Source organism: Balaenoptera borealis (assembly GCF_965194805.1).
Source record: "Balaenoptera borealis genome assembly, chromosome: 11".
Lineage (NCBI taxonomy): Eukaryota > Metazoa > Chordata > Mammalia > Artiodactyla > Balaenopteridae > Balaenoptera > Balaenoptera borealis.
In genome coordinates, this window is record NC_138868.1 from 53,315,449 (window position 1) to 53,343,226 (window position 27,778).

The 27,778-nt window shown below is 45.7% G+C and overlaps 1 protein-coding gene and 1 long non-coding RNA gene across 6 annotated transcripts in view; one reads left to right on the forward strand and one right to left on the reverse strand.

Annotated features, from left to right (window-relative positions):
- LOC309606324 overlaps positions 1-27,778 on the forward strand; it is a 104,771-nt gene that overhangs the window by 49,849 nt on the left and 27,144 nt on the right. Inside the window, exon 3 of one of the 3 annotated variants that reach the window (XR_014231761.1) lies at positions 22,246-27,675. The exons of the other annotated variants lie outside the window; for them this stretch is intronic. This is a non-coding gene — a long non-coding RNA (uncharacterized lncRNA). Of the gene's footprint in view, positions 1-22,245; positions 27,676-27,778 lie in introns of those variants that run through there. 3 annotated transcript variants of the gene reach the window in all.
- KCNE3 (potassium voltage-gated channel subfamily E regulatory subunit 3) lies at positions 1,968-11,649 on the reverse strand. Of its 3 annotated transcripts, none has more exons than XM_082343247.1 (4): positions 11,469-11,647; positions 10,113-10,198; positions 6,486-6,776; positions 1,968-3,606 (listed from the first exon to the last, which is right to left on the reverse strand). In XM_082343247.1, exon 4 carries the CDS (start codon positions 3,564-3,566, stop codon positions 3,267-3,269), a length of 300 nt encoding a protein of 99 aa, XP_082199373.1. In that variant the 5' UTR covers positions 3,567-3,606; positions 6,486-6,776; positions 10,113-10,198; positions 11,469-11,647; the 3' UTR covers positions 1,968-3,266. The 3 variants fall into 3 exon arrangements, with proteins under 3 accessions (XP_082199373.1, XP_082199372.1, XP_082199374.1); XM_082343246.1 differs by having other exon boundaries at positions 6,628-6,776; positions 11,469-11,643; XM_082343248.1 differs by lacking the exon at positions 6,486-6,776 and having other exon boundaries at positions 11,469-11,649.

Consider the following 27,778-nt stretch of genomic DNA (forward strand, 5'->3'; position numbering starts at 1 on the left):
TGTTTGTCTTGTTCCCTTTCCTATCTACTTCACTCTTTCCCTTGCACGTTTCCCCCAAAAAGTGCTCCCTCAATAAATGCCTGTCTCAGACTTTGCTTCTAGGGAACCCAACTTCAGTCTACTGGTGTCAATACTCTGCCGTCATCTTCCCAAATCATCTCCAGGGACCATTCAGACCCATGCTCTGGGCTGGGTATGCCATGGTGCTGAAATTGGGCTGAGGGTGCGGAAGGAGCTACGTGAAGAACAAGTGGGCTCTACTGAAGTAGTTGTAAGGAATACCTGCTACATAGGGATGTTATGACGGTTTTAAAAGCTAAATAAGTTAATGTCTGTAAAATGCTTAGGCCATAGCCTGACATGTATCTTAAGTATTAAGTGCTTTTAAGTATTAAGGCAGGGATTTCTTTGATCTTTTTCATTTGTTTATGTATTCCAAGTGTGCCTAGATGAGTCCATGGCACATCGTAGGCACTCAGTGTCTGAATGAGTGATTATTGAAGTTTTGCTTTGAGGGCCCAAGGTGATATGCTGGGATCTGGCCAGCAGAGGGCAGAACCAGTGCAGCCAAAAGAGCCTATGGGCTAAAGGAGGTAGTGCGATAGAGCTGGGGGGAGAGCCAAGGGGAGTACCTACATCATAAAATATTAGAATGTTTAAATTATACCTTAAAACCTTAGATTTTTATTTAACCCAACCTTGAGTGTATATAATGAGGTATATTGAGCCCCTACTTTGTAAATTAGGACAAATAAGTAGTTCCAGGCCCCAAGATTCCTAGAGTTGCCCCGGTAGCTCCTCTATTGAACTACCCCATACTCCTCTCAATAAATCCCCTTTTGTGCTTATGCTAATACACACTGGATTTCTGTAACTTATAAGTAAAATAATTTGTATTACTCTGTTTTTAAGCCCTGTGAGTATAAGGACTGTGTGAAGGGGAGTCTCCCCCATAGATGGGGACACTGAACTCCCAGCGCAGCCACTCTGGGCTGCTTCCTGCTCCATCCACCTGCCGACCTGCTCTCTTCAGGAGGGTGGTCTTGCCACATTTCTGCCTCCAAGCTTCCCTTGTCTTGTTCTGTTCATTCTCTCTGCCCACGTAGATCTGTCCTATCTCTCAAAGCCCAGTTCAAATTTTACCTTTCTCTGGCTCCTCTACATCCACTCAATCTCATTTCTCAAAATCCTGATAGCATCCATTACCTGACATTCATTCTTATTCTTGTTGGGATTCCATATTTTATTTGGGTGTTTGGGCTGGGCGGTCTCCAAAGTCCCATCCAGCTGTAGACTTCTGAGTCCGTTGTCCACCCATATGTCACATCTTCTTAAGCAGGTCTCCACCTTCTCCCTCAAGAAGATATGAGGAAAGGCTTGAGGGCACACGTGGGGCTCAGCACTGATTTGCATGGAATCAACATAACTAACTGCTCATGGGAGCAAATGCGTTCTGTGATCCTCCATTCAAGTAACACACAGGCATTTATTTTCATTTTTTCAAAGTAGAAGTAGCTTCCCCCCCTTATAATATAAGAAACATACTTATGGTCAAATAAATCAAATATTACATAAATTTTTAAAGTAGAAAGGGAAAATCACCCATAATCCTTCTCTTCAGAGATAAGTGCTCTCAAAATATGCTTTCAAAGCTTTTGATATATACACATATGTATGTTTTGATAGGGCTTTCTGGAGACCCCATGGAGATTCCTTAATAACAGAAATTAAACAGAACAGTGGGAGGTTCCAGCCTGGGATTTGTAGCTGACCACATTTCATGTATTCAACTGAAGCATGTGAAACTACTGATATTCAGCTGTTTTTGACCTATAAGCATAGCAGTTTTACGTGGTTCAAATCAATGTATGTGAAGCCTAGAATATCAGCTCTGGTAGAGCCCTTAGAGACTTTCAACTATTTCAACTTTCTATTTCACGGTGCTGAAGAAGGACAAGAGTCAGAGAGAAGTGTCTAGCCAGTTTATACACCACACTGGTAGTAGAATCAGGGCTGGTTCTCTTTCCACTGAATCAGGTACCTGCCTCTTTTAATATGATAATCTTCTAGGTGTGATAATAATCTTCTAGAAGCAGATTTCAACCTGATATCAGAAAATTACTCACAGAATTCATTCAAAATGTTAGAGGCTGCCTTAGAGGTAGTGAAGTCCCCAGGACTGGAGATGGGGCTGGGAAGGGCACTGGGACATGGCTGGAGGGGCACAGGGACCATGGAGCTAATGAGGCTTAACAGTCAGGGCTCTGTACTTGCATGGCTCCTTCTTAAGTTCTTAGGAGGGGCCCTAACAATGTATTAACATGGTGATATGTTTTTGTAATATTTGCAAAAATAAGATATTTTAAAATTCTTTTTCTTAAGGAGGGCCCCCCAGAATTATATAAGTTTCAGGCCTAGATCCACTCCTAGGTAGCACACAGTTTTGCAAAGCACTAGGCAAGGTGACCAGAGAACCTGGGTTCCAGTCATGGTACTGCTTTGGCCCAAATGGGCAGAATGGCACTTGCTCTGCTTCCCTCACAGGGGGTAAAATCACAAATGTTAAATGGGCTGAAAAACATAAAATGTGAAAAAATATAAATAAGTAACATAACTTAGACTTCCTGTCTGTGATATGGGATAATCATTGCTGCTTCTCATGGTCATTGAAGATAACACATCAAAAAATGTGTCCTCAGGGCATTTTCCTGTCTCATTTCCCTCTGCTACAACTTCCTCTTTTCCTTCCTCTAGCCCCTAGCCCCCAACACTCCGGCCACTAGAACACTCATTTGTCATTATATGTTGCCACTTTTATATATATATATATACATATATATATGTGTGTATGTGTGTGTATTTATATATATATATATATATATTTTTTTTTTTTTTTTTTTTGGGCCACACTGAACGGCTTGTGGGATTTCAGTTCCCCGACCAGGGATTGAACCCAGGCCCTTGGCAGTGAGAACCGGAGTCCTAACCACTGGACCACCAGGGAATTCCTGCCACTTTTATATATTTGTTCAAAGGGCTCCTACTGTCTATAAAGTCTATCTTTGCTGGAAAAAATCCTTATCCACAAGGCCTAGGTCTGCTAGATCCTCTCCTCCTTCCCCAGTGATGACCTCCCTTAGTACTGTTTCTTGTTGATCTTACAGATTAGAACACTGAGGCCTGATGTAACACATAGCTGAATTCTGGAGGCCCCACAAGATAATCCTCAAGAATCTTGATCTTCTGCCATCCCCGGCCTCTTAGCATCAGAGCATAGACACACGGTTCTTGATGTATACATGATAGGGGTCACTGCGCTTATCCACTTTGCGGGAGCGGGTGTATCCCAGGATGAGGCTGCCCACAGTGGCAGCAAATAGGAACATGACGAAGAGAATGTACATGTAGGAGTTGTCATCGCGGCCAGGTAGGCTGGCCCGCCTCTCCTCAGTCAGGTTGTCTGACCCTGGCCGGCAGAGCAAGTTGCTGTGAAGAGTGGCATTTAGAGCCTTCAACACAGCGTGCAGGCTTTCATACCAAGTCTCAGTCCCATTGGTGGTCTCCATAGCAACAGGGATTCAGGTGGGGGAAGAATCGGAGGATGCTCTGGTAGTGACAGAAAAGAGAGAGGATGGCTTCTGTTACTTGCAGCCTGAATGACCTTCCCACTCCTTCAGACCCCAGCTAAAATCCCAACATCACAGTTTATTCTAACTACTTGTTTACTTGTCTATCTTCTCCACTAGACTGCCAGCCCAAGGAAGGCAGGGAATATGTCTGTTTTATTCACTGCTATATATGAGCACTTATGACAGCACTCAGTAGGTGCTCAATAAATACTTGTGGAAGGAAGTCTTCCTTGACCATTGTAAACATGCTGATCTATCCTTTCTTTGGGTTCTATAACTCACTGAGCTTTAGGCTAGAAGGACCTTAGGGATTATTTAATGTAATTTCTTCCATTTTACACACAGGGAAACTGAGGCCCAGAGAGAATAGTTGGCTTGTCCATGATCACAGAGAATACTGGAGGTAGAGCCGAGATAGAGCCCGGCTCTTCGATGGCCAGCTCAGAGCTCCTCCGGCCTCCACACCAACTCTGGGGAGGACTGTGTGGCACAGTTAGAAGACATTCCTCAGAACTCTCCCTCAGCACAGTTCTTTCTTATGCTCCACAGACACCATGTAGAAGATGTTTGGGGATGGCTTAGATTTCCCCCTACCTGGAGGCCAGAGGCTGGGTCATTTGACCTCTGAAGCATCCTAGGTCCCGCTCTAGGTATTCCTAGCTATTGAGGAGAAATTCTGTTGGAAAGGAGGTGGCTGGGGGAGCAGGGAAAGGCTGATAACCACTGCCGGCACTGGGCCTGAGGGCTTCGGAGTGAAAGGAATACTCAGTCCGGTTTGGGGTTTTACCCACCCCAGAGAGAAAAGACACTAGCACCTCAACTATCCTGCCTTCCAAAACAACGTCACTGTGTACATGGCATATAACTGGTGATAACAGAGGTTCCTTTTCCTTCCTCTCAGAGATCCTTAGTCTACAATGTAGAAAAATAGCCAAAGGCAGCCTTGTATCCTAGTCTCTGGAAAAACATATGTCATTCCTTTAAACAAGGCTCCACGCTCACTTCCTTCAGGAAGCCTTTGTGTGCTCCCAGCATACTCCACAAGCTTTATCATCGCAGCCTTCCCTTTGCCCCAGCACTTACATATAAGGCAATGTGTGGCTGTCCTCTTGCTATTGATAAGGGTTATCAGAAGACCACATGCTCCTGGTCCGCAAGGCTGTGTCTCTCCTCCAAGTCTAGGGGACTACCCTAGTTCTCCTTCCCTCAGTGGTCTCCAGTAAAGATGGCCACTTTGGATTTCTCTATAGGCCAAGCACTCAGTGTTCGCTGACTGGTTCCAAAGCCCTCCTTTATCTAGGTAGAGCTGTTTAACACACTTGACTATTAACCATCATGTCTCTTCCCTGGAAGAGATGACAGTTAGTTAGGACCATGATAAATATTCATTAAGAACTCTATGAATGCAGAATTTGGGGGGAAGAATCAAAATAATACAGCAATAACCCAGGACTGGCCCACATTTTATGCAAGGCCTTGGGGCCCCCTGCCATCTAGTACTTGGGCGACCTTGTCTGGATGGAAAAGGGGAAGAGTTAAGATCCAGGAGGCATAGGTTCTCATCTAGTATCCCACTTGTCAGGCAACAAATTTGTGCCTTCCTCTTTCCTCATATGGGCTAATGAAAAGCAGGAGCAGCACAATGAAACTAATGGCTCAATGAATCACCTGGCCAGTCATCGTTTATGGAGGCCCACTCCTGGGCAGCCTTATTCTGGGAGCTCTAGGAGGCCAGTCCCTACACTCAGGGGGCACATCGCCAGCTCTTAATATGGGAGACAATCTAGGAGCTACTGGGGCTTAAAGGAAGAAGGGATGAATTCTGACCAGTGCTCAGAGAGTGTTCACAGTGATGGAAGAATTTGAGTTGGACCTTGAAGGATTTTTTGGAAGTAGAGAAGGCAAGGGAAGCAAACAGATGGACTAGAAAGCACACTTTGAAGAATGGAAAGTAGCATAAAGAGTGTAAGATGCGTGAAAGGATAAGATAGGATGTGGTATGGAGACACTGGCCCAAACCAGATCATAGAGGGCCTTGAGTGCCAGGCTGCAGAGCTGGAACTTAACCCTGTAGGTGGAGAAAAAACATGGAATGATATTTTAAAAGGGGGTAAAATGATCAGATCTGTGCTTGGAAAGGACACTCTGGCTGCTATGTGGAGTGTGGAGTAAAGAGGGCTGGGATGGAGGCAGGGAGCCCAGTGATAGGTGAAATAGTCTGGGTTCAAGATGCTGAGTCCTGAGCTGGGGTGGAGGGGATGACAAGGTGGGGGCAGGGACAGATAGAGGATGTGAGAGGCATTTGGGGGTGGGAATGGCTAAGGCAGTGGTTGCAGGAGGAAGGGGCCTCAGACAGTTTTATAATCAGACAACAGACAGATGGCATAAGTGCGGGAAGAGCTCACTTTGATTGAGGGAAATAAGTTTCTCGCCCTGTTTGCACTTCAGTTTCCTCATCTATCAAAAAAGATTATCACCAGGAGTTGTTGTTCAATGGGTACAGAGTTTCAGTTTTGCAAGATGAAAAACATCTAGAGATCTGCTGCATGACAATGTAAAGATAGTTAACACTACTGAGATGTACCATTAAAAATGTTAAGATGATAAATTTTATGTTGCTTTTTACCACATTAAAAAGTTTTTTAATTAAAAAGGAAAAAAAAAAAAAAGATTATTATCTCTGCTCTGCCCCCTGCCCCAGGCTTGCTTGAGCATATACTTTTATTATGGTGAAGAGGATTTTTAAAATACATTTTAATAAAAAACACAGTTTTCATGAAAATGAAAATCTATTTTTCATTTTTGAGAAGTAAATACATATACACAGCAAAAAAAAGAAATTGAAGCAGTACGTACAATGAAAATGCAGTCTCTCTGTTCCCAGTGGCCCAAGTTTCTTTCCCAGGGCAGTCACTGTCACCAGTTTTCTTAGATAGCCTTGCATGGGGGTTCGAACTGACAAGGCAGACGGAGGGCCACCTCCATCTGGAAGACTCACCAAACAACAGCAAATTCACTGGCTCCTAGTCGGCTCCAGGAATCTCCCTGTGGGCGCCCTAAGGCTCCTCAGCCCCTCAGCCTCTTCAGGATGTCTCTGGACACATCTGGGGTCTCAATATTGACTTTGGGAGCTGGGAAGGTCCAGAGCTGGGTGGGGAGGGGACAGAAAAAGAAGGAACTAGACACACAGAAAAAACTTCAGAACGAGGGTGGATCACCCGAGGCCAAGCCCCAAGGGTTGTGCAATAGCTGTGCTGTGGGTGCTGACACCCTGCCTCTTCCCCTCCCCTTCCTGCAGGAGCTGGATCAGGCCAACCTAGGGTTGCAGTTATAGGAACTGTGCCATGGCCAAGGGACATCTGATTGCTGTCCCCCGACTCCAGATGCACAATGTCTCAACTGGGTGACTTCATGAGAAACCTCAGTTCAACACATGAGCTGCTGCTCAGGACCAGCTAACAGTGCAGTCTAAAACATCCCCTTTCCCCAGGGTACTGGCATCTTAGCAGGGCCTGAGACCCAAGGAAATGATGTGAGTGGGAGAATGGCAGCCAGCAATTGGGTTGCTATTTTACATAGGAACAAATGATGTTACCAATCAACCTGTTTGGATAGACTGGGCATAAACATAGGCATGGCATCAACGCTATCTGTACCATAGCTTTGTTGTGAAAATTAAAGAAGAAAAGTATGCAGTGCCTGGCACTAGACACTCCACAGATGTGGTGGTGGTTTTATTTGTGCAGAGCAGAGGCTGGCATGGCCTTCAGAGTCCATCTAATCTAACCTCCCTCATTTTACAGTGAAAGAAATGAAAACCAAAGAGCTGTCTTGGTTCAGCTGCTACTTGTGTGACTTTGGGCATGTGATTTCCCTTTTCTGGGCCCCAGCTTCTGTCTGCATCTGTAAAATGAAGGGGTTTTACTATGTAATCTTGTAAGGTCCTGATCAGCTCTAACATCCCATGAAGATACCACAAAACCATACGTGAGATTTGGGAGATTGGGTAGGCTGGTGGGAGAGGATTTTGGGGGCTCTCTAGAGTCTCCCAAATCACAAGATAGAGAAGACTGCAGATTCTTTCCTCACAGGTTAAGATGCTTTGAGTCCCAGGACTGAGTTACACTTAGTATTCCAGCCTAGATAAACTGAAGGCCAAATTTGTTGACTTGTTCATTTTTCCTCTTTATAGCCTACCTGCCAGGGTGATCTAGCCTGGGAGAGACAGACTCTGTGTTAGAAAGTGGGGGTAGGGGGAAAGCGTGGGTGACAGGGTGGGCTCTGAGGTGGGGTTCAGTGAGGGGAGTAAAGGTTCACAGAACCATTCATTCCTCACACCCTCCTTCCAGTGCCTCTCTGGATAGACCTGGATGGATATTTGTACTTCTGATGGAACGTGCAAAGAAGCCATAGTTGTGTATCTTTAGAAGCTGGGTTGAGGTGGGATGGAGGACCTGTGTGCAAGGAGAGGCAGAGAGCTCATAAAGGGACAGCTTGGTTCTCTATGACCTGCCTCTGGGTCCCAAGTTGGGAATTGGCAGTTGGCAATGTGGGGAATTTTGTTCCTCTTTCTGAGCTCCTTGGCTTCCCTCTTCAAGATAGTCACTGATTATGAAGCTCTTTGGATGGGGAAGACAGAGCTCCTGCCTTGGAGAGTCCCTGACTTGAAACAAGAGATAATCATTTAGGAAGGGAGATGAACAGTGACTGAAAAGAGATTTTAAAGATCATTTAGAATCTAGATTCTAGGCCAACCCCTCCATTTTGTTGTTGAGAAAACTGAAGGTCAGAGAGGGGAAGTGACTAGTCCAAAATGACATGGCTAGTAAATGGCAGAGCTCTGATGAGAACCCAGGTCTTTGGGGTGCTGTTTAGGTGCTCTTTCCACTACAAATGGCAATGTCTTCTGGCATCTGAGCTGCATATCACACCAAACACAGGCTCCTCGTGTCCTGGGGTATCATCTCCTCTAAGTCCACCACTACTCCTTTTTCCTGGACTACAGATTCTTGCTAATCTTTTTTTTTTTTTGGCCACACCACTGGCATGTGGGATCTTAGTTCCCTGACCAGCGATCGAACCCGCACCCCCTGCGTTGGAAGCGCAGAGTCTTAACCACTGGACCTCCAGGGAAGTCGCTCTCGCCAATCTTAACTGAGGATCCAGTAAGGGGAGAAGTTGGTAACTTTTGGAGGCGTTAACCTTCCTTTAGAGTCTTGTTCCCCATGGCACTTTCTGCTCCAGACCTACTCCTGCTCCTCCATACAAGACAGGTGCACTCTCTTCCTCCACACCCCGATGTTACTCTTTCCAGCACATTAACAGGTTTGCCCAAAATGTTCCTTGCACTTGCACACATCTTGCCTTTGCTCATGCTGTTTTCTTAGGCAGAAATGCCCTTCCTCTTTTTATCTGCCTAGTGAACTCCTACTCATCCTTCAAGACCCAGCTCCAGTATAACCTCTGTAGACCCTCTCCTGAGACACCACCTTCCCCACTCCCTAGCCAGTTAAGTTTCTTCTTGTCTGTTCCTAAAGTGTTTTGCATAAAACCCTGTTAGAGCACTATGCTGTACTGAAATTGGGTGTGTATATCTGTATAAATCTAAATAGATATAGATATAGATATAGATATACTAAACTGTGCGCTGGGAAGTGTGAAGGCAGGGACCTGTGCCTCATACATTTCTTTATAGCAGGCACTCAAGAATAGGTGGATAAATGTCTCTTCTTATTAGACTATTCCCCCCTGCACACACACATACGCATTCATGAAAACAGCTTACAGCACTTAAAAAGCAGCTTCAAGGGCAGGCCAAAACAGATTCCATTTGGTCTGGGGAAGGGGAAGTTCAAATAAAAGACACCATCTCAGTCAGGTGGGCAAGTGAGTCAGGGGAGGAGGAATTCCAAGCCGCCTTTGGAAGCCCAGATGTTCCCTGCACCTGAACTCCATTTAATCCAAAGGGCAAACATTCTTGGCCCCAAAACACCAGCAGCGGCTTAGCAACGCTCTTCCCTGTGCACCCACCCAGGGGGCAGCCACACACACCCACCTGCTGCACACACACAGTCCAACTCCCAGTCTCCAAGCCTCTAATCTTGCCTTTCAGGTGTGCCTTTCATGGTTCCAATCTTGGCTGTATGCTTGGCTATGTGACCTTGAGCACTGCATTTATGTTCTCTGAATCTCATCTATGAGATAGGGATAATTACCCCTGTCCTGCTTGCCTCACATGGCAACTCGGGGAGACCAAGGGGGAAAGGTGTTTTAGAAATTGCAAAGTATTATGTAAACATAAGAGAGAATTATTGGGCAGCCTGGTCACCTGTTTCCTTTTCTGTTGCCCTATCTCCTCCGCCGCCCCCCAGTATTACCAGGAACAGCTATCCCTATGTCCCCTCTCCCCACCTTAGGTTCTCCTACTCTCAGAAGAAGCCAGGAGGTTCTTTATTACTTTTCTTGATTCTCAGACACACTTACCTCCTTCAGAAGCCTTCCTTGTTTCTCTTCCTCTCTGATCAGCCCTGTAATCTCTCTCCATTTAGGGGTACCATTCTGTAGTCCTGCTGTTGATACAGAACACACCAGAGTTGGAGTCAAGAGACCTGCCCCTATTTTGTAGACATGTCTAGCCGTGTGTCTTGGTTAAGTCATTTCTCCACTCTGGGGCCTCATTCTCCCCATCAGTAAGATGGGATTTCTTGTCTTGCCTGCCTCTTAGTAGGCATTTTGAGCATCCACCCATTCAGTTTATAGATAGAAATGTGTTTTGCAAAGTGTGGAGTGAGTGAGGGATGAAGGTTGTTTGTTCTCATCTTAAGGAGTCAAGAAAATCTGAAAGCCGTTTCCTTGCCTCCAGCTTGGCTCTCCTCCATTCAGTGGATAACTGGCTGGATGCCAGGAGATAAAGAGCAGCTAACACATTTACAGTGCACTTTTGTAGCTGAAGTGGAATCAGCCCTGGGCTAGGAGTGAGGAGAATTGGGTTCTACTTCTGTCTGGTCCCTGGTGTGACCCTGGGCAAGCCATCTCCCCCCTGGGCCTCAGTTTCCCCATATGCAAACTGCTGAGGAGTGGGGAGGGGGGATAGGAGGAGACACTCTCCAAGGTCCCTCACACAGGGGTCTGAACTCCTGTACTTTCTACACAAGAGACTCCCGGGTCCAGTCCCCTTCCCCCACATGCCATACGGAGTACATGGGCAACAGGACCAGAAGGCCCATTTTACATTTGGTGACCCAGGAAAAGAACGCACAAAGCACAGAGCAGGTGGGCGATTGGCACCAGGTTTACACAACCTGTAAACTAGAACTCAAGTCTCCTGACTCCCAGCCTAGATCTATGTTACTAGTACTAGAAGACGTCTAAGGGAGCTCTTAGGCTTTTCCCAGGACTGGGGCGCATAGGGCGAGGGACACAATGAAGTAGAGAATGGGCAAGTCAACTCGCACGCTGAGCAAGCGGCTCCCGCCAAGCAAGAAGACACGCCGGGTCCCGGAGCGCCATTTCCGCGTGTGCTCTCGCTGCGGAGCCGCAGGTTGGTTGTTATATTGTGCGCTCGCATATCTGTGGATGTGGAAGGAGCTTGGGTGCCGCCGTCCCGGGACCCGTGAGTGCCGACCTAAGCCCCCACGGTTTCCGGGCAAGGCGTGCCAGGAGCCCAGCTTCGCACTCCCACGTGCGCCCCGGGATCCCTGTGGCTCTGTCCAGGGGAGGATCAGTATGTATCTGAGCCGCCCCCTACGTCTGGTCGGCGGCCTCCAGGGAGGCGGATAGACCCCTCATTTCTACCCCCGGCGCCGGCTCAGCCTTCCCAAGCCGGCGGGTGCGCCTTACCTGCCTGTCGGCAAGGCTCCCAGGGACGCCGTCTGTTCGTTGGACACCTCGCCCTGGGCTCGCGGGTGCCCCGCACTGCGCCCCAAGGCGCTCCGCCAGCCCCCCTGCTCGCAGCCCGCGGCCAGCACCGCCTGCGCCCCCTCCGCTCTGCGCTCCAACCCGCGCTCAGCTGCCTTTTCCCTTCCTCAGGGCGTCCCCTCACCCGGCCCCGCCCGGGCCCTAACCCACCCACTTCTCCCGGAGCTGGCTTCGGGCGCCTCCGCCCAGCTGCTTGGCCTCAGCCAGCTGTGAGCTGCGACCCTTCCGTCCCCTGCAGCGCCTGCTTCCTGGACCTGAGACCGAATGTTCCTTGCTTCGCTTCAGCTTGCCCGGTCTGAGGAGGATCTCAGAAGAGGGTCGGGTGCTGGTGGAATCAGACTTTGCTCCTACGTGGTTGTATGGTGGTGGGCAAGTCACTGCTCCTCACTGGGCCATGGCTTCCCCGCTATAAAATGGGTACACTTCCTGCATGCGTTCTTCACAGGGTGATGGTTAGGGTCAGATGAGATCTTAGAATCCAAAATATTAAAGCCGGATGGTCACTGGAGAAATCATCCGATTCTAACACAAACCCTCTTTTCCAGACAGGATGCAGTTTGGGGAAGGGGCCCAGTTTGGGGAAGGGGACTTGCCCAGGCTCACCAAGGAAGTCACTGGCAGAGCTCAGACTCAGAATCCACTAGGCCACTCTCTCCCCTTAACCTCGGCCAATGTTTCATCCAAGTCTCAACAGTCCCTCACATGCCCAGACAGCTGGTGTCCAGCCACACCACGCTGCTCCCTGTCCCCGAACACCCTTCACTTTCTGGCCACCAGGCCCTCACTCAAGCTGTTTCTTCCTTGCTGGGGACACTGCAGATTCCAGAGAAGAGAAGCATCCAGGGACAGCTGGGAAATGAGGGCCAGGAGGCCATGGGCAAGGGAATGGACGGTGGCAGGGAATAGCCTCTCAGGGACTCTGTGAGGAGTCCTTATCAGAGCCCTCTTTGCCAGCCTCCGGCCTTGGGATAGTTAATAACAAACTGAGGGGACTTCCCTGGTGGTGAAGTGGTTAAGAATCTGCCTGCCAATGCAGGGGACACGGGTTCGATCCCTGGTCTGGGAAGATCCCACATGCTGCGGAGCAACTAAGCCTGTGTGCCGTAACTACTGAGCCTGTGCTCTAGAGCCCTTGAGCCACAACTACTGAACCCACATGCCACAACTACTGAAGCCCACATGCCTAGAGCCCGTGCCCCACAACAAGAGAAGCCACCGCAATGAGAAGCCCACACACCGCAGTGAAGAGTAGCCCCCGCTCGCCACAACTAGAGAAAACCTGCGCGCAGCAATGAAGACCCAACGCAGCCAAAAATAAATAAATAAAATAAGTAAATTAAAAACAAAAATAACAAACTGAGGCCAGCTCTGGCTCCCTTGCCATCAAAAATCTGTTCTAGGGCTTCTCTGGTGGCACAGTGGTTAAGAATCCACCTGCCAATGCAGGGGACACGGGTTCGAGCCCTGTTCTGGGAAGATCCCACATGCCGTGGAGCAGCTAAGCCCGCGTGCCACAACTACTGAGCCTGTGCTCTAGAGCCTGTGAGCCGCAACTGCTGAAGCCCACGCGCCTAGAGCCTGTGCTCCGCAATGAGAGAAGCCACTGCAATGAGAAGCCCGTGCACCGCAGCGAAGAGTAGCCCCCGCTCGAACAACTAGAGAAAACCTGCCCGCAACAATGAAGACCCAACGCAGCCAAAAATAATTAATTAAAAAAAAGAAAAGAATCAAAATAAAATTAAATTAAAAAAAAAAAATCTGGGGCTTCCCTGGTGGCGCAGTGGTTGAGAATCTGCCTGCCAATGCAGGGGACACGGGTTCGAGCCCTGGTCTGGGAAGATCCCACATGCCACGGAGCAACTAAACCCGTGAGCCACAACTACTGAGCCTGCGCGTCTGGAGCCTGTGCTCCGCAACAAGAGAGGCCGCGACAGTGAAAGGGCCGCGCACTGCGATGAAGAGTGTCCCCCACTCGCCGCAACTAGAGAAAGCCCTCACACAGAAACGAAGACCCAACACAACCATAAATAAATAAATAAATAAAATAATTAAAAAAAAAAAAGTCTGTTCCAGGTAGGACATCTGAGGCATATACCCTCAATCATAGAATCTCAGATTATATCTAAGAAGTGCTGTCATTTAAAAAAGACCTATCACATGGAGGAAATGTACAAAATTGCTAATGTTCATCAAAACATGTTACTTCTGTGTGACTTCTGTAGTTTCATATTTTGACCCAGCTACTTCTTTTTCTCAGTCTGGATATCATCTCTCAGGGAAGTCATCCTGACTCTGAGCAGGCAGTCTCAAATTTCAGTCTACCTAAGAATCACCTTGGCCTTTATTTTAAGTGAAGTAGACTTCTGGGTTCCACTCCAGAGGTTCTGATTCAGGAGATCTGGACTAGAGCCCAGAAATTAGCATTTAAAAAAAAAAAAAAAAGCTTCTGGTGAGACTGTGATGCAAGTGGTTCTTGAGACCAGCCTTGAGGAAACAGCCATGGCTCAGTAAGCATTCCTTCCCACATCCTGTCAAGCCTTGCATCTAATCTATAAGACTGTTTATTACAGTTATGAAAAGTAATTATTTGTCCACCTTATCTACTAGATTGTGAGTTCTCTGAAGTTAGGGATTGTCTCTTGTCCTAATAAAATTTTGGAATCACAGTCTTAGAATCATACCACGTTAGAGTTCTAGAATGATTTAGTGATAGAACCTAAGTTAGAAGGACTCTTAGAGTTATCTAGTCAAATCCCTTACCCAAGAATTCCCTATATTTCTTTGTGTATCTGTAATAGAGGTTTTATTGCTTATTAATTGTGTCATTCCATGCACTTTTAAGTAAACAAACTTAGAAAATATACTGGTAGTGTTAAACAGATGATGGCAATATTGAAGAGAATGTTCAATTGTTTTACATAAGGTAGTAAGAGGCACCACTGCCACCATCACCCCACCTCCGAAATTTGTACATTTCATATAAAAAGAGTAAAAATAGTTCATTGGCATTTAGCTAGCATTATTCTTTGTAATCTATGAACCATGATAAGCCTGAACAATTTCAGAATTTCAGAGCAAAGCAAACCATTTTCTTCCACTAGCAAATGTAGCAGTTTCAATTTCTTTAAAAAAACAAGCAAACAAATCAACATATTCCAATGGTCCTGAATTTTAATGTTTATATCATATTAATTCAAGAAATAAAATGTGATTCAGCTTTTGAAAATGAGGCTGAACTTCTTCACCATAATTATACTTACTTCATACTTCAAACGATTTAACTGAAGCCAGCGTTAGCCCAGTAAAAACCATGGTCACAACTCAACTGCTCTTTTGCTAAGGAAACTTCTTTAAAAGTTAGCTATTCTTTAAAAATTCAGACGCAAGCTGCATAACTGTGACTTGAGGAACCAACAATCAACCCGTCCAGATACCACCGCAGTAGTCCTATGTGCTTGGTTTTTTTTTAATTAATTAATTAATTTTTGGCTGCGTTGGGTCTTTGTTGCGGTGTGCAGGCCTCTCATTGCGGTGCCTTCTCTTGTTGCGGAGCATGGGCTCTAGGCGTGCGGGCTTCAGTAGTTGCGGTGCTCAGGCTTCAGTAGTTGTGGCTCACGGGCTCTAGAGTGCAGGCTCAGTAGTTGTGGTGCATGGGCTTAGTTGCTCCGCAGCATGTGGGGTCTTCCCGGACCAGGGCTCGAACCCGTGTCCCCTGCATTGGCAGGCGGATTCTTAACCACTGCGCCACCAGGTAAGTCCATCCTATGTGTTCTTATAGCTGGGGAGCACATACAGAATCACTGTGAATCACACATACATATCAATAACTTCCTGGTAAAACTACACCAATAGTTTCCTCTGTTAATGATTTGTTTAAAAAATAAGCATGTACTACAGTTCAGCAGTTGAAAGACTTCTAAGTCTATTATTATAAAGATGCTGAGAAATACATTTGGATATTTGAAAAGAAGCAAGACTAGAAATGTGGTTTTATATTAAACCATTTAGAAGACCTCAGTTACAAACAACTAAAAATACATAAATAAATAGGAATTTCTTAAAACCATTTTCTCTTACAATACAAAATTAAATATTAAATAAATAGGAATTTCTTTAAACCATTGTCTCTAACAATACAAAAATTAAATATTAAGGCATCCTTTACTCCCATCTATTTTGGTATATGCAGCAAAGAGAAATGTTTTAAATAGGAACCAGCACTTCTGTTCAAATGCCCTCTAATGTATTTGGCAGATTTGTTTTTATATTCTCCTGTTCAACATTCCATTGAAAGCTCTTATAATTGAACATTGTGACCCAAACCAAGAGAAAAGTATAAACAGATATTCGTTTATTAAAAATAAGCAGTTCACCTTTGAAAAGTAAAGAGTAACTACAAACAATATTATGTATAAAGTTCAAATACTAGTATTTAAATCTCTGAAGCAATTTATGCTTCCGTAATTAAGAGAAAGAAGAGATCGGGGCTTCCCTGGTGGCGCAGTGGTTGAGAATCTGCCTGCCAATGCAGGGGACACGGGTTCGAGCCCTGGTCTGGGAAGATCCCACATGCGGCGGAGCAGCTGGGCCCGTGAGCCACAACTACTGAGCCTGCGCGTCTGGAGCCTGTGCTCCGCAACAAGAGAGGCCACGATAGTGAGAGGCCCGCGCACCGCGATGAAGAGTGGCCCCCGCTTGCCACAATTAGAGAAAGCCCTCACACAGAAACAAAGACCCAACACACCCATAAATAAACAAATACTTAAAAAAAAAAAAGAATAGATTGATTAAAAAAAAAAGAGAAAGAAGAGATGAAGACTTCACTAAGATGAGAAGCCTATTAATATGGATCATGCTGTGGACTAATTGTTCACTCAGTATTCTGCCCCACTGGGATGAGAGTTTGAAAAGGGCTTCATATTCCTTTAAAAAAATTACACTGACTAGAATAAGATCATATGAGTTAACATTATTATTCCCCATATTTGTCCATTTACAAAGCTCAATTGGCTTCATAAAGTATACTAATCAGTAACATTTTCACCTTTTCTTAAGGCAAGTTTGTGAAAATAATTTAATACAACCAGATCTCCTCATGAACTTTCAGCTTAAAACATTTTTTATGTAAGAACTATATCCAAAAAAATCTGTTTTATAAAAAGCCACTTCAGTACCAGAAAAGAGTAATAAAAGATTTTGAACCCAGTTTATTTTTTAAAGGATGCTCTTCCCATGTCTCAAATTCCAAGTGCTATTCATCATCTTTAAAGCCAGTTTTGCTTAACTTCACCACATCAACCCAGTTCCATCCTCAAGGAAGTTCTCCTTTGTGATCTGCTTTATCTACCAACTTATGCTTCTGGGTTTGTTTTTTTTTTAATTCTCTATTTTTAAAAAATATTTATTTATTTATTTGGTTGCACTGGGTCTTAGTTGTGGCACACGGGATCTTCATCGTGGCTTGCGAACTCTTAGTTGCAGCGTGCATGTGGGATCTAGTTCCCTGACCAGGGATCAAACCCGGGCCCCCTGCATTGGGAGCCCAGAGCCCTAGCCACTGGACCACCAGGGAAGTCCCCTAATTCTCTATTTTTTTTTAATTGAAGTATAGTTGATTTACAACGTTGTGCTAATTTCTGCTGTACAGCAAAGTGACTCAGTTATACACATATATACATTCTTTTTTAAAATATTCTTTTCCATATGGTTTATCCCAGGAGATTGGATATAGTTCCTTCTGGGCTTTTGAAAGTTGTTCTTTTTTGTCTTTTTTTCTCACTTGATGGGGCTGTATTAGGAATTTCAAACAAGATGATATTTCTTGTGGATGTCGTAGAAATAACAGGGATGGCGATTCTCCATGAACTGCTCTTTATCGTCCTTCGCATATTCAAACAACATGTGGGTCATGGCGGTCCTTCCACTGCTTCCTGTAACTTGGCTGATATGCTCTGCTTTACAGCTGATGATATGGTGCTAAAAGATGTGTTCATAGATATGACTGGAGGTGTCTGAGGATATGTTTCTGTCCAGGAAATCTCTATGAAGAAGGCTTTGGGATCACCATTTTCTCCTATCTTATACTGAAATGAAACTGGACTTAATTCCTGGAAACTTTACGTCTCCTTCATAAGTAGAATGTGGTGCCTCCAGTTCCATCTCCTGGTCCTTCTTGGCACTCAACGCGCTGGTTGCAAGGCGCCTCCCTTGGACTGCATTCAAGACATCAAGAGAAAATGAGGGCAGTGGCTCCGAGGCCCATAGCGGTGGGAGGCACACCCTTCACAGGGCAGAGGAGAGTCACGCACGCGCCCCTGGCCCTTGGGCAGCATGAAGCTGCTGGCTAGGGGCTGGCCTATATTTCATTTTTGACAACAGATTGCTCAGCTTCTCTTGCACACCTCTAGTGCAAAGGAGCTCATTGCCTCCAAGGCATCTGAGGCTCTGATTGTTAGGATGTTCTCACATTTTGATAAATACTGCCTCCTATTGACTTCTACCCTTTGGTCCTTGTGCACAATGGAGACATCAAGTACACTCCTAATCTTTGTTCCCTTTTTCAGTCCTTAAAAAACTTAAGGTCTATCTTCCATTTCCCCTTCTCTGGAGTGAGGATGGGGCAGGAACCCTGTTAGGGAAGGCAGCTGGCCAAGGGAAAGTGGGCCGAACTGCCTCATTTTCCCCAGCTGTGCCTTGCAGTCTTGCTATGAGGCTTAGATGGCCCAATGTGTGTAACATGCCAAGAGCGTGATGCACATGCTTAATAAATGGCAGCTTCTAGTGTTATTAGATGAGAAAAGGAAGGATGAAACAGAACTCCTCTTCTGGGGAAACCATAGTCTGAGAAGGACCTTCAGGGAACTCTCTAATCCAGAGAGGTTGGGGACAAGGCCCTGGACCTTGAGATGGGGGACGGGGGAGTGAAGTGGGCCAACTGAAGGGGTCTGGGGAGAACTCATCTAGAGATGCACCTCCTTCAAGTTTTGCTTAAATGCCACCTTCTTTGTGAGGCCTTTCCTGACCATCCTATTTACAAATCCTAATCCCTCCCTTCTCCTGCCCTCCCTTAAAGCCCTTCCCTGCCTTGTTTTCCAATCTGATCTACTTAACTTTAAAAAATACATATATATTTTGCTACTGTTGTTCTTGCTGCATCCCTCAACTGAAGCTCACAGCTCCTGTCTGTCAGCCCTATCTCAGACCTCTCTTCTTCTCTGGATTCCTGTAACCACCCCCTTTCCTCTCCCCTTCAGGCCTGGAGAGGTAGTGGTGCCCAAATGTTTCAAGATCCAGGGTACTTCACAACCCCTTGTGGTTTCCCTACTCCCTGCCCACCTCTTTGAATAGAGCCTCCTCAAATTACTGATGTGACGTGGCCATCTGCTTCCCGCTGGACCTGGCTGATGCAGAAGGCCATTCTCCTACAGCCCCTTACACTTCCCTTGAACACAGCACTTACCATTCTGTGTTATAATTGTCTACTTTATTTGTTGATTCCACACCTAGAACATAAGCTCCTTAAGGGCACTAAGCCAGCACTAAGTCTGCACAGAGTAGACCTTACTGAGAATTTGTTGAATAAATGAATGAATGAATAAAGGTAATGAAAGGAAAGATCACTAGGAATTACGTTATCAGGGAAAGCTTCCAAGAAGAGATAGAACCTGAGACAGCCTGATGTTCTTTCAACCTCTCGGCCAGACCTCTCTCCTCTGAGCACTAGACTCCTATATCTAACTACCTACTTGACATCTCTGTTTGGATAACATGTTGTGGCTGGGACTCGTGACTTCCTTCCCTGCTCCCTTCAGTATTCTCTCTTGGAAAATGCAACCATCATCCATCCAGTTCCCTGTTTGTTTTCTTCGTAGGACTCAACCCCAACCCAGTCTTCTATTTATCTGTGTACTGATTTGGGGTCTGCCTTTCCCATTAGACTGTAAGTGCTACAAGAACACAGGCCAGGTGTATCTTTTTCACCATAGAATACCCAGGATGTAACTCAATGTCTGTCTAGTAGGTGGGGGAGAAGCGTTGGGAGGTAGGACGAGCATGGATGATGTCTGTCGTCAACAGTCTCAGAAGCCTGGGTTACCAAGGAAAATACAGCATGAATCACAGAGGAACTTTAATGATCACATCAAGTAATTTTATTCCATTACTCATCAGGAGCCTGTGTCTGTGCTTCCGCAATCTTGTCTCCTCTTGGCCTGTCAGTTTAGCCCACAGAACATTTGTCTTCTTGTTCTGAGCTTAACCATTCTCCTGCCTCTGCAGGCAGCAAAGAGCGGTGAAAAGAGCCCTGGAAGACATGCAGCAAGGTGTGGTGTCAAGAGACTGAAGATCTCAGTGGCCTCTTCTTCCTCACCCTCACACATGCTGTGTCCTGGGCAGCAAGGTGGAAGAGTGCTCGAGAACACAGCTTCTGGGGTCCAACGGAGCTGGGTTTGAATCCTAGCCCTGCCAATTATCAGCTGTGAGAACTTAACCTCACTGAGTCTTAGTTTCTTTATCTGCAGAATGGGGATTAAAAACAACTACATCTTATGGTTGTATGGATTACAGTAAGATATTATATTTAAAGTGCTTCACCTGGTACCTGGCACGTAGCAAGTGTTCCATAAAGAATAGCTATTGGGAACTCCCAGGTGGTCCAGTGGTTAGGACGCTGTGCTTTCACTGCCGAGGGCACAGGTTCAATCCCTGGTCGGGGAACTAAGATCACGCAAGCAGCGCAACACGGGAAAAAAAAATTAATAAGGGCATGTGTGTTCATGGTTGTATAAATATGGACTTTTGAATCTTATGGTTTAAACAATAAGGGCTATGGGAATGCAGAAGAATGTGGGTTCAGTGTGGACTAGGGTTTGCAGAGATGATGGATGTATCAATCAGGAATCTTAGGTGCAACAGACAGAAAACCCAGCTCAAACTGACTTAAGTAGAAAAGGGAATTTCTCAGCTCATAAAATTATAAAATCCTGACATATCTAGCTTCAGGCATGGCTGGATCCAGGAGCTCAGATGATGTCTTCAGGAAGCTGTCTCTGCATCTTTGGGCTCTGCTTTTCTCACTGATGCTCCATGCTCAGGCAGAATCCCATGTTGCGGTAACAAAATGATTGCCTGAATTCCATGCATACACTCTATTCTATGAATGAAACTGGTAGAAAGAGCTTCTTTACCCCACAACCCTCCTGACAGAAGTCCTGGGTCAGACTCTTATTGTCCTGAAACGGACCCAGTGCTTATCCCAGTCACAGAAGCTGGTAGGGGGTGTGTCATCTCTATTCAAACCACATACACTTGGATGGGGGAAATGGGTGGAGGGGGCAAAAGGTACAAACTTCCAGTTATAAAATAAATAAGCTGGGAATTCCCGTACTCTGCGCTTTCCCTGATGTGGGCCCGGGTTTGATCCTTGGTCGGGGAACTAAGATGCCAGGAGCTGTGGGGCACGGCCATAAATGAATGAATGAATGAATGAATAAATAAATAAATAAGCCATGAGGATGTAATGTACAGCATGGTGACTATAGTTAATAATACTGGATTGCATGTTTGAAAGTTGCTAAAAGAATAAATCTTGGGCTGTGGAGCGGCCTCCCACGCCTGTACCAACGGTGGTGGCCTGCGAGGGTCATTTTTAGTGCGGGGGGGGGGCGGAGTGGGGTGGAAGGCGTTCTAGCTTTGCTAATGTAACTACACGTTTACAGAGCTCTAAAACAGAGATGGATAAAACTGCCCTGCCCCGGGGAACGTAGGCACCGCCTGTCTGGGAAGACCCTGTGGCGGGCAATGCAACAAGCTCCCGATGGGGACCATTCACTGTGCCCAGGGAACTATGGGGCCCGCGGAGGGGCGGGGACCGCGTTCTTCCTGGCGCTTAGAGAAAGTTCCTGCAGGAGGCGACCTGGGAGCCAAGTTTTTTAGACTGACTGGGGGTTAGCTGGGAAAAAAGGAACAAGACGGAGCATTAGAAACTTTGGGATAGTCACGCGTGTAAGAAAAATTTTGTTCAGGAAAGTGGTAATGGCTTATTCTGGCGAGTGTGGCAAAGTGCTTGGGATGGTGGCCGTGTCCTAGTCACTGCCCGCCTTATGCTTTCCACTCTGCCAACCCCTGAAGAGTGAAGGCACCTTAACGCCTAACTCTGGAAATGGGATATTGACCCCGATGAGCTGATGTCCAACTCTGAGTTTGGAAGGAAAAGTAGGTGTTAGTGATGGGGCAAAGAGACCTTTAAGTGCAAAGGTTGGAAAGTATGACAGGGTTAGAGGTGTCCGGAAGAGGGACAGGTGGGAAAAGATTGAGGCCAGATTGGGGAAAGATATGCTGAGTCATTGATACAAAATTTACACACAGCAATTGGAAACAATAATGCCTGAGCAATCAGTCACAAAGCCGACCTAACTTGTTTAGTGGATCATAGGACAAGAAGGAACCGGTCAAGGGCAGAATGTGTGCTGAAACTGGAGTGATCTGAGAAAACTTTACAAAAAGGTGGCATCTGTGTGTGACCGGGAAAATCAGCTGGGAGGGACTATAATCTTATAAGTAAACAGATGAGATGAGTCTTTCCCAGGGTGATATCATGCCAAAAGACACATCCAGGCTAAAAAAGCCTGGAGAATCCTACTGCTGGATTACATCATCTCCTCAGTCTTCATGTTGAGGAAATAACCTTTTTGGCTTGCAGATCTGGCAAGATTAAAGCTGCAGGAGAATGGACAGTGAGGTACAGAGAGATGGAAGGATCTTGGATTTGATTGATGATGCTTGGTGAGAAGACAAGCTGCCTTATGGGGATGTTGCAATACCACTGAATGAGCTTCCTGAACCTGAACAGGACAATGGCAGCACCACAGAATGTTAAAGAACAAGAAATGAAGCGGACTGACTTACCCTTACAGTACCTCCATGAGAACATTCCTCCCATAGGAAACTGACACCTGGCTCCTTGTTCATCGACAGATTTTTTTAAATACACGGATACAAAATGTTTTCTTTCAGTCCCCTAATTTGAATCTTTGAATGATAGATCAACGCTCAAAAATGTACCACTAATTTTGTGGCTGCAAAATGCAATGTGAAAATATTTAACCAGAATGAGAAGCTGATTGCGATTTCTTGGGAATGCAGAATATCTGGCCCTTTGAACCTAAAGTTCTTCATTGACTAGCTTGTGTTTGAACATGATTCATTAAACATTTGCCTTTAACTCTGATTTTGCTTTACTGTCAGAGTTTAACACTTCCCAACTACTTATATGTGTCCTGTGACACAGGTGATTGAAGATATGAGAGGGAAAGGTGAAGAACGACAAAGCCAGACATGAGAATTAACTTCTCATATACCCCCATTCTGAGAATCATCTGAGTGGGTGTGTGTGTAGTCTGTAGATGTAGTGGACATATAGATAGGCCATTCACTGACTAGTGGGATTCCTAAGAATCCCCATGATATTTTCAAACTTTGGATACATTTACAAATTAAAAGCTATCTTGACAGTTAACCTCTGCTCTCCCTACAACTTCCTTTGGTGCTGCTGGAAAGGCGAGATGGACCACTAGTTTTATCCAGTAACAGGACTTCTTATTTTCTCAGAGCCCTTTCAGATATAACTGAAGCACCATGGAGTCAACATTTAGTTACACGTTTGTGTAAGAACTTGTATTTTGAAAAACACATTGAGGGACATTTATCTCCTAGAATTATTTGCCTCTGTTATGTGGTATCTCTCTTGTTCTCTCCCCAGATTGTAAACTCTGTGGGAAGAGGCCCTGGCTTTTACATCTGTATCCCTCACTGAAAAACTGAAAACACTGAATAACTGAAACCTCCCTTCAAAAAAAAAAAAGAATAAATCTTAAAAATTCTCATCACAAAAAAAAAAATTTTTGTAACTGTGTAAGGGGATGGATGTTAACTAGACTTATTGTGGTCATCATTCTACAATGTATACAAATATCAAATCATTATGTTGTATACCTGAAACTAATATAATGTTACATGCCAATTACACTTCAATTAAAAGAAACAAACAAACAAATACACACACATAAAACTGGTGGGGTGTGATTCCCTAAGGAAAATCTGGATGCTACTATCAGAGGTAGTCTGAATGGCTGTACAGGCTGAAGCAACAAGTATCCTCTATAGTAGGCCTTGGAAAACAGATATGATTTGGGCAGACAGGAGATTCACAGTTGAGCAGAAATGAGAAACGAGAAGAGGGGAGCAAGTGTGCCGTGAGCACGGCTCACATACCTGGGCAGAGACAGCAGGCATGTTCTGTGGAGTCCTAGAGAGAAGACCTGGGTGGGGGGACCAAGCGGGCTTGGGGATAGGAGAGTCACAGGATCCAGATCTCTGCTCACTGGGAGTGTGGGACAGGCTGCCTCTGATGGGAATGGGCTTCTTATCTTGGAGGCGAGCAGGTAGAGCTTCCTTGTCAGAGTGGCTATCAGAGGAGCCTTCTAGACGGGCTCTGAAACCCCTTGCATCCCTCAGGTCTGAAATTCTGTAGTCCAGAAATGATCAGCTTCCCTCATCCTGATCCCCACCCCTTCTCTCTCTTCTAAACTTCTCTCTAAGGGGAGTGCTACATCCTTCTCCCTGATATATTTATGGGGTGTCTGAAGACATTCTAAATTCTAATTCTGGCTCCTACTGCAAGTGTAGGACCTTGGGGGGACCACTTGTCTTCTCTGGGGCTGTTTCTCCCTCAGCACAGGAAGGGGTGAGGCTGTCTGATCTCTGGGGCCTCTGCCAGCCCTGACCTTCTTGAGTGCCTGTCAAAGACTCAGCCTGGCCCTAGGGAGCAACAGGACACACCACAGCTCTCAGGCCAACCAGGTATGTTGGCTCTTCAGGGTCTCAAAGGCACTTTCACACTCATTGTCTCCTTTGGTCCTTTCACTTTCCTGTGTGGAGGGCAGAGTGGGAGTCATAGGAGTGCTGTTTAATGTACTGCCTTTGGAGTCCAGACTTGAGTTCAAATCATGGATCTGCCTCTAACTAACTATATGAACTTGGGCAAATCTTCATCTGAGCTGGTTTCCTCTTCTCAGAACACAGTCAGCAATACAACCTTGTGGGTTTGTTATTTGCTGTGATGATTAAATAATGCCCATAAAGTGCTTAGAACAGCCCTGGGCCCACATGGGTTGGGCTGGAGAGGGGTGAGTGTGGTGGAATTGAGCTGAGCTGAATAACAAAAACTCCTTGAAGGCACCCAGCATCTCACAAGGCATAGCATGTCCCCAGTCCAGCCTCTGACTGCAAATCAGGGCCATGTCAGTCAGAGTTCTGGCAGGAAACAGATGGCACCCTGAAACTAGATACTTTGAAGAGAGCATGAAGGAGGGTTTAGGAAACTGACAAGGAATGGTGCAGCATGTCTGGCTAGCAACAGTGAGGAGGGAAAGCATTGCTAGGCTTGGAGGGCAAGGGTGGGGTGGGTTTATTGGAGCCCAGGGAGGGCAGCCAGGCTGGGACGGTGACTTCATGTAGAGACTGCAACCAACCCATGCTGACCTAGCAGAGACAGAGCTGGGAAATGAATCACTTCCTTTCCCTTCACTCCCTCCCCTCCCACCCTTTGGTCTTCTACTGCTGACTCTTTTTGTACCAACCCAGATGGAAGCTCAAGAGCAAGGAGTCCCATGGTGGTTGGAGAAGGGTGGTGAGCATACGGAGGGACAAATGGGAGGATCAAGCAGAGGCAGTGGCAAGTCAGTCAAATGGGTGAGGTCCTCCCCATTCATTTTCAGCCTGCTCCGGGCAAGGGGTAGTAGGGAGGAGTAGGAGAAGTAAGGAATGTGGGAGGAGGCTGTGAGCCCAGGCTGTTCACCCTAGAAAGGGGTAGGAGGACAATCTGTTGTTCCTCCAATACCTACCTGCTGTCTCTCACCTCCAGGCCTTCGCCTATACTGCTCTCTCTGCCTGGAACACCCTTCCTCCTGGGGCTGACTAACTCACCCTTAGATGCTACCTGCTCCTGGATCAATCTGTGGCTAAAGTCTATCCCCAGACTTTTTAGTTACGAGATCTAAGATACTGCTTTTCATTGCGTTTGAGCCAGGTTTTCTCTTTCTTACAACTTAGAAGTCACTTGAGCCTTTTCTGCCCCTCTTCCCTTTTAAGATTTGTCACTTCTGTGTTCCCATAGTACCTGTACAAACTTCTCTCATGGTGCTTATAACAGGTTACTGTGAACAGTTTTTACTGGTGTGTCTCCTCCACCAAGCTGTGAGTTCCCTGAAGACAGGGACCAAGTCTGACCCATCTCTGTGTCCCCAGGGCCCAGCACAGGCTGACACACCTTGCACTGGCTGTCTTGCCAAAAGTCTGCTTTTGGTTTTAAGGTTCATTGGATTCGCTGGCAAAATAACCACTCGTCTCACGCAAATAAACAGCTTCAATCAAATCTTTAATAGAAGGTGATTTAACTTAATTTCAATATACAACCATTAAAAGAAAAGGAATAAGAATATTAACAGAGTATATAAATTTCAATATACAATCATTAGAGGAAAAGGAATAAGAATATTAACAGAGTATATAACAGAGCATACATCACCGAATTGCACCGACACCTACTTCCAGATCCAAGCAGCAGCTGGGAAGTCCCTTGCACAGCAATCTGGAGTCCCAGTTGGGAAGGTACCAGGCGGTGCGTTCCCCCACGGATGAGACTTCAGAGTGCCGCCCAAAGGAGTCCTGCTTTTAACGCCAAGCTGCAAACTGATGATCATCAGCTTGCGTGAAAATATGCAGCTCTGGCTGTTATTGCATATGCTTTGATACTTTAGTTGGAAGTCTCAGAATGTTCGCTGATCCCCGGGAACTGGCCAGATTCCCAAGACTTGCTAGCACCGTTTCTGCTGACCTGCATGTAGTCTAGCAGTTCGGCATGTAGCTCTTTCAGGGTCTTTGTTTAGTCAAAGGCCTACTGTTGCCTCTGAAGCCTGAACAAGACTATTTTACTAGCTTCCCCAACACTGGCCAGACCACACCAGGCATGTTATCTTCAAGCAACACAGGTTAAGGCCATGTTAGCCAATTGGAGCCTGTTGAGATGAGGGCAGTGGGGGCAGAGTCTGGAAGCTACATTTTATGAAGAACAGAAGAATCAGGAAAGTTTAACTTGAAGAAGAGCCCGCTCCTAGGATAGAATTCATTTGCTGGCTCAACAGGCCATTTCTGGGCACCTCTGTGTGAGGCCCTGCCTGGGCTGGTCCTGAGAGGGCCATGGGTGATACAGCTATAGTCCCTGCCTGGGGAGCTCACAGTCTGGACGGGGTCAGACATGGAAATAAGTAACTACATCACTGGGGCCACTGCCACCCAAGGGGGATGCACGGTGTGGCCAGGGAAGACCTCTCAGAGGAGGACTTGCAGGAGAGCAGAATTATGACACTGTTGTGGGCAGGTTTCAGTTTGGGATGAGGAACAACTTTCTAACAATCAGAATTATGAAGAATGCTCCACATCTGGAGCTGTGTGAGCAGGGCTGGGATGACCAATTCGCAGACTGGATACTGATGTCTGTCAACAAAAAGACCAAAGTGGAGGCTACAGGGAATTCCTCATAATAACAGTCATTGAATCACTGTTTCCTTTCACATGCTAGGATACAAACAAAGAAAACAAAGAAACAGTCTCTGGCTTAGAAAAGCTCACAGTTTAGGTAAATTGAAAAAATGTAACACTATAGCCTTATACCAGTGTCTCTTGAACTTGAATGATGTATGAACCCCTTTTAAAGGAAAAAAATCATTGAGGTACTCAGGGCTGATAATCTAAATATGTTCAAATTTAAACTCAGTTTAAACTCCAGTGCAACTGTAAAAGCAAATCTTTTACATAGTATTTATTCAATACAAATTTTAATGAAAATGAACAAAACTAAAAAACTAATAAAATGCTAATAACACTAATGCTACCGGACATGTTGAGTTCTTTTGCACTCAGCCTGCCAGGTCTATAGACGTATTCCAGCTGGTAAGTGAAGAAGGAATGATAGAATCGGAGTATCACATCTTACAAACCCCTAATAAAATAATGAATCTAGGGCATAGTCATCACAAAAAAAAAAAGAGGAAAAAAAAAACAAACCCCAAAACAGATACTACATGCTACTTGATGTAAGAACACACCATAACCTACAAAGCAGATGTGCTAAAAAAAATCATACCTGAATCATGCCAATTGTCAGGATCTACTTT

Excerpts from the sequence above, each read along its gene's own strand:
- KCNE3 (XM_082343248.1), bottom strand. The coding sequence starts at position 3,566 with ATGGAGACCACCAATGGGACTGAGACTTGGTATGAAAGCCTGCACGCT.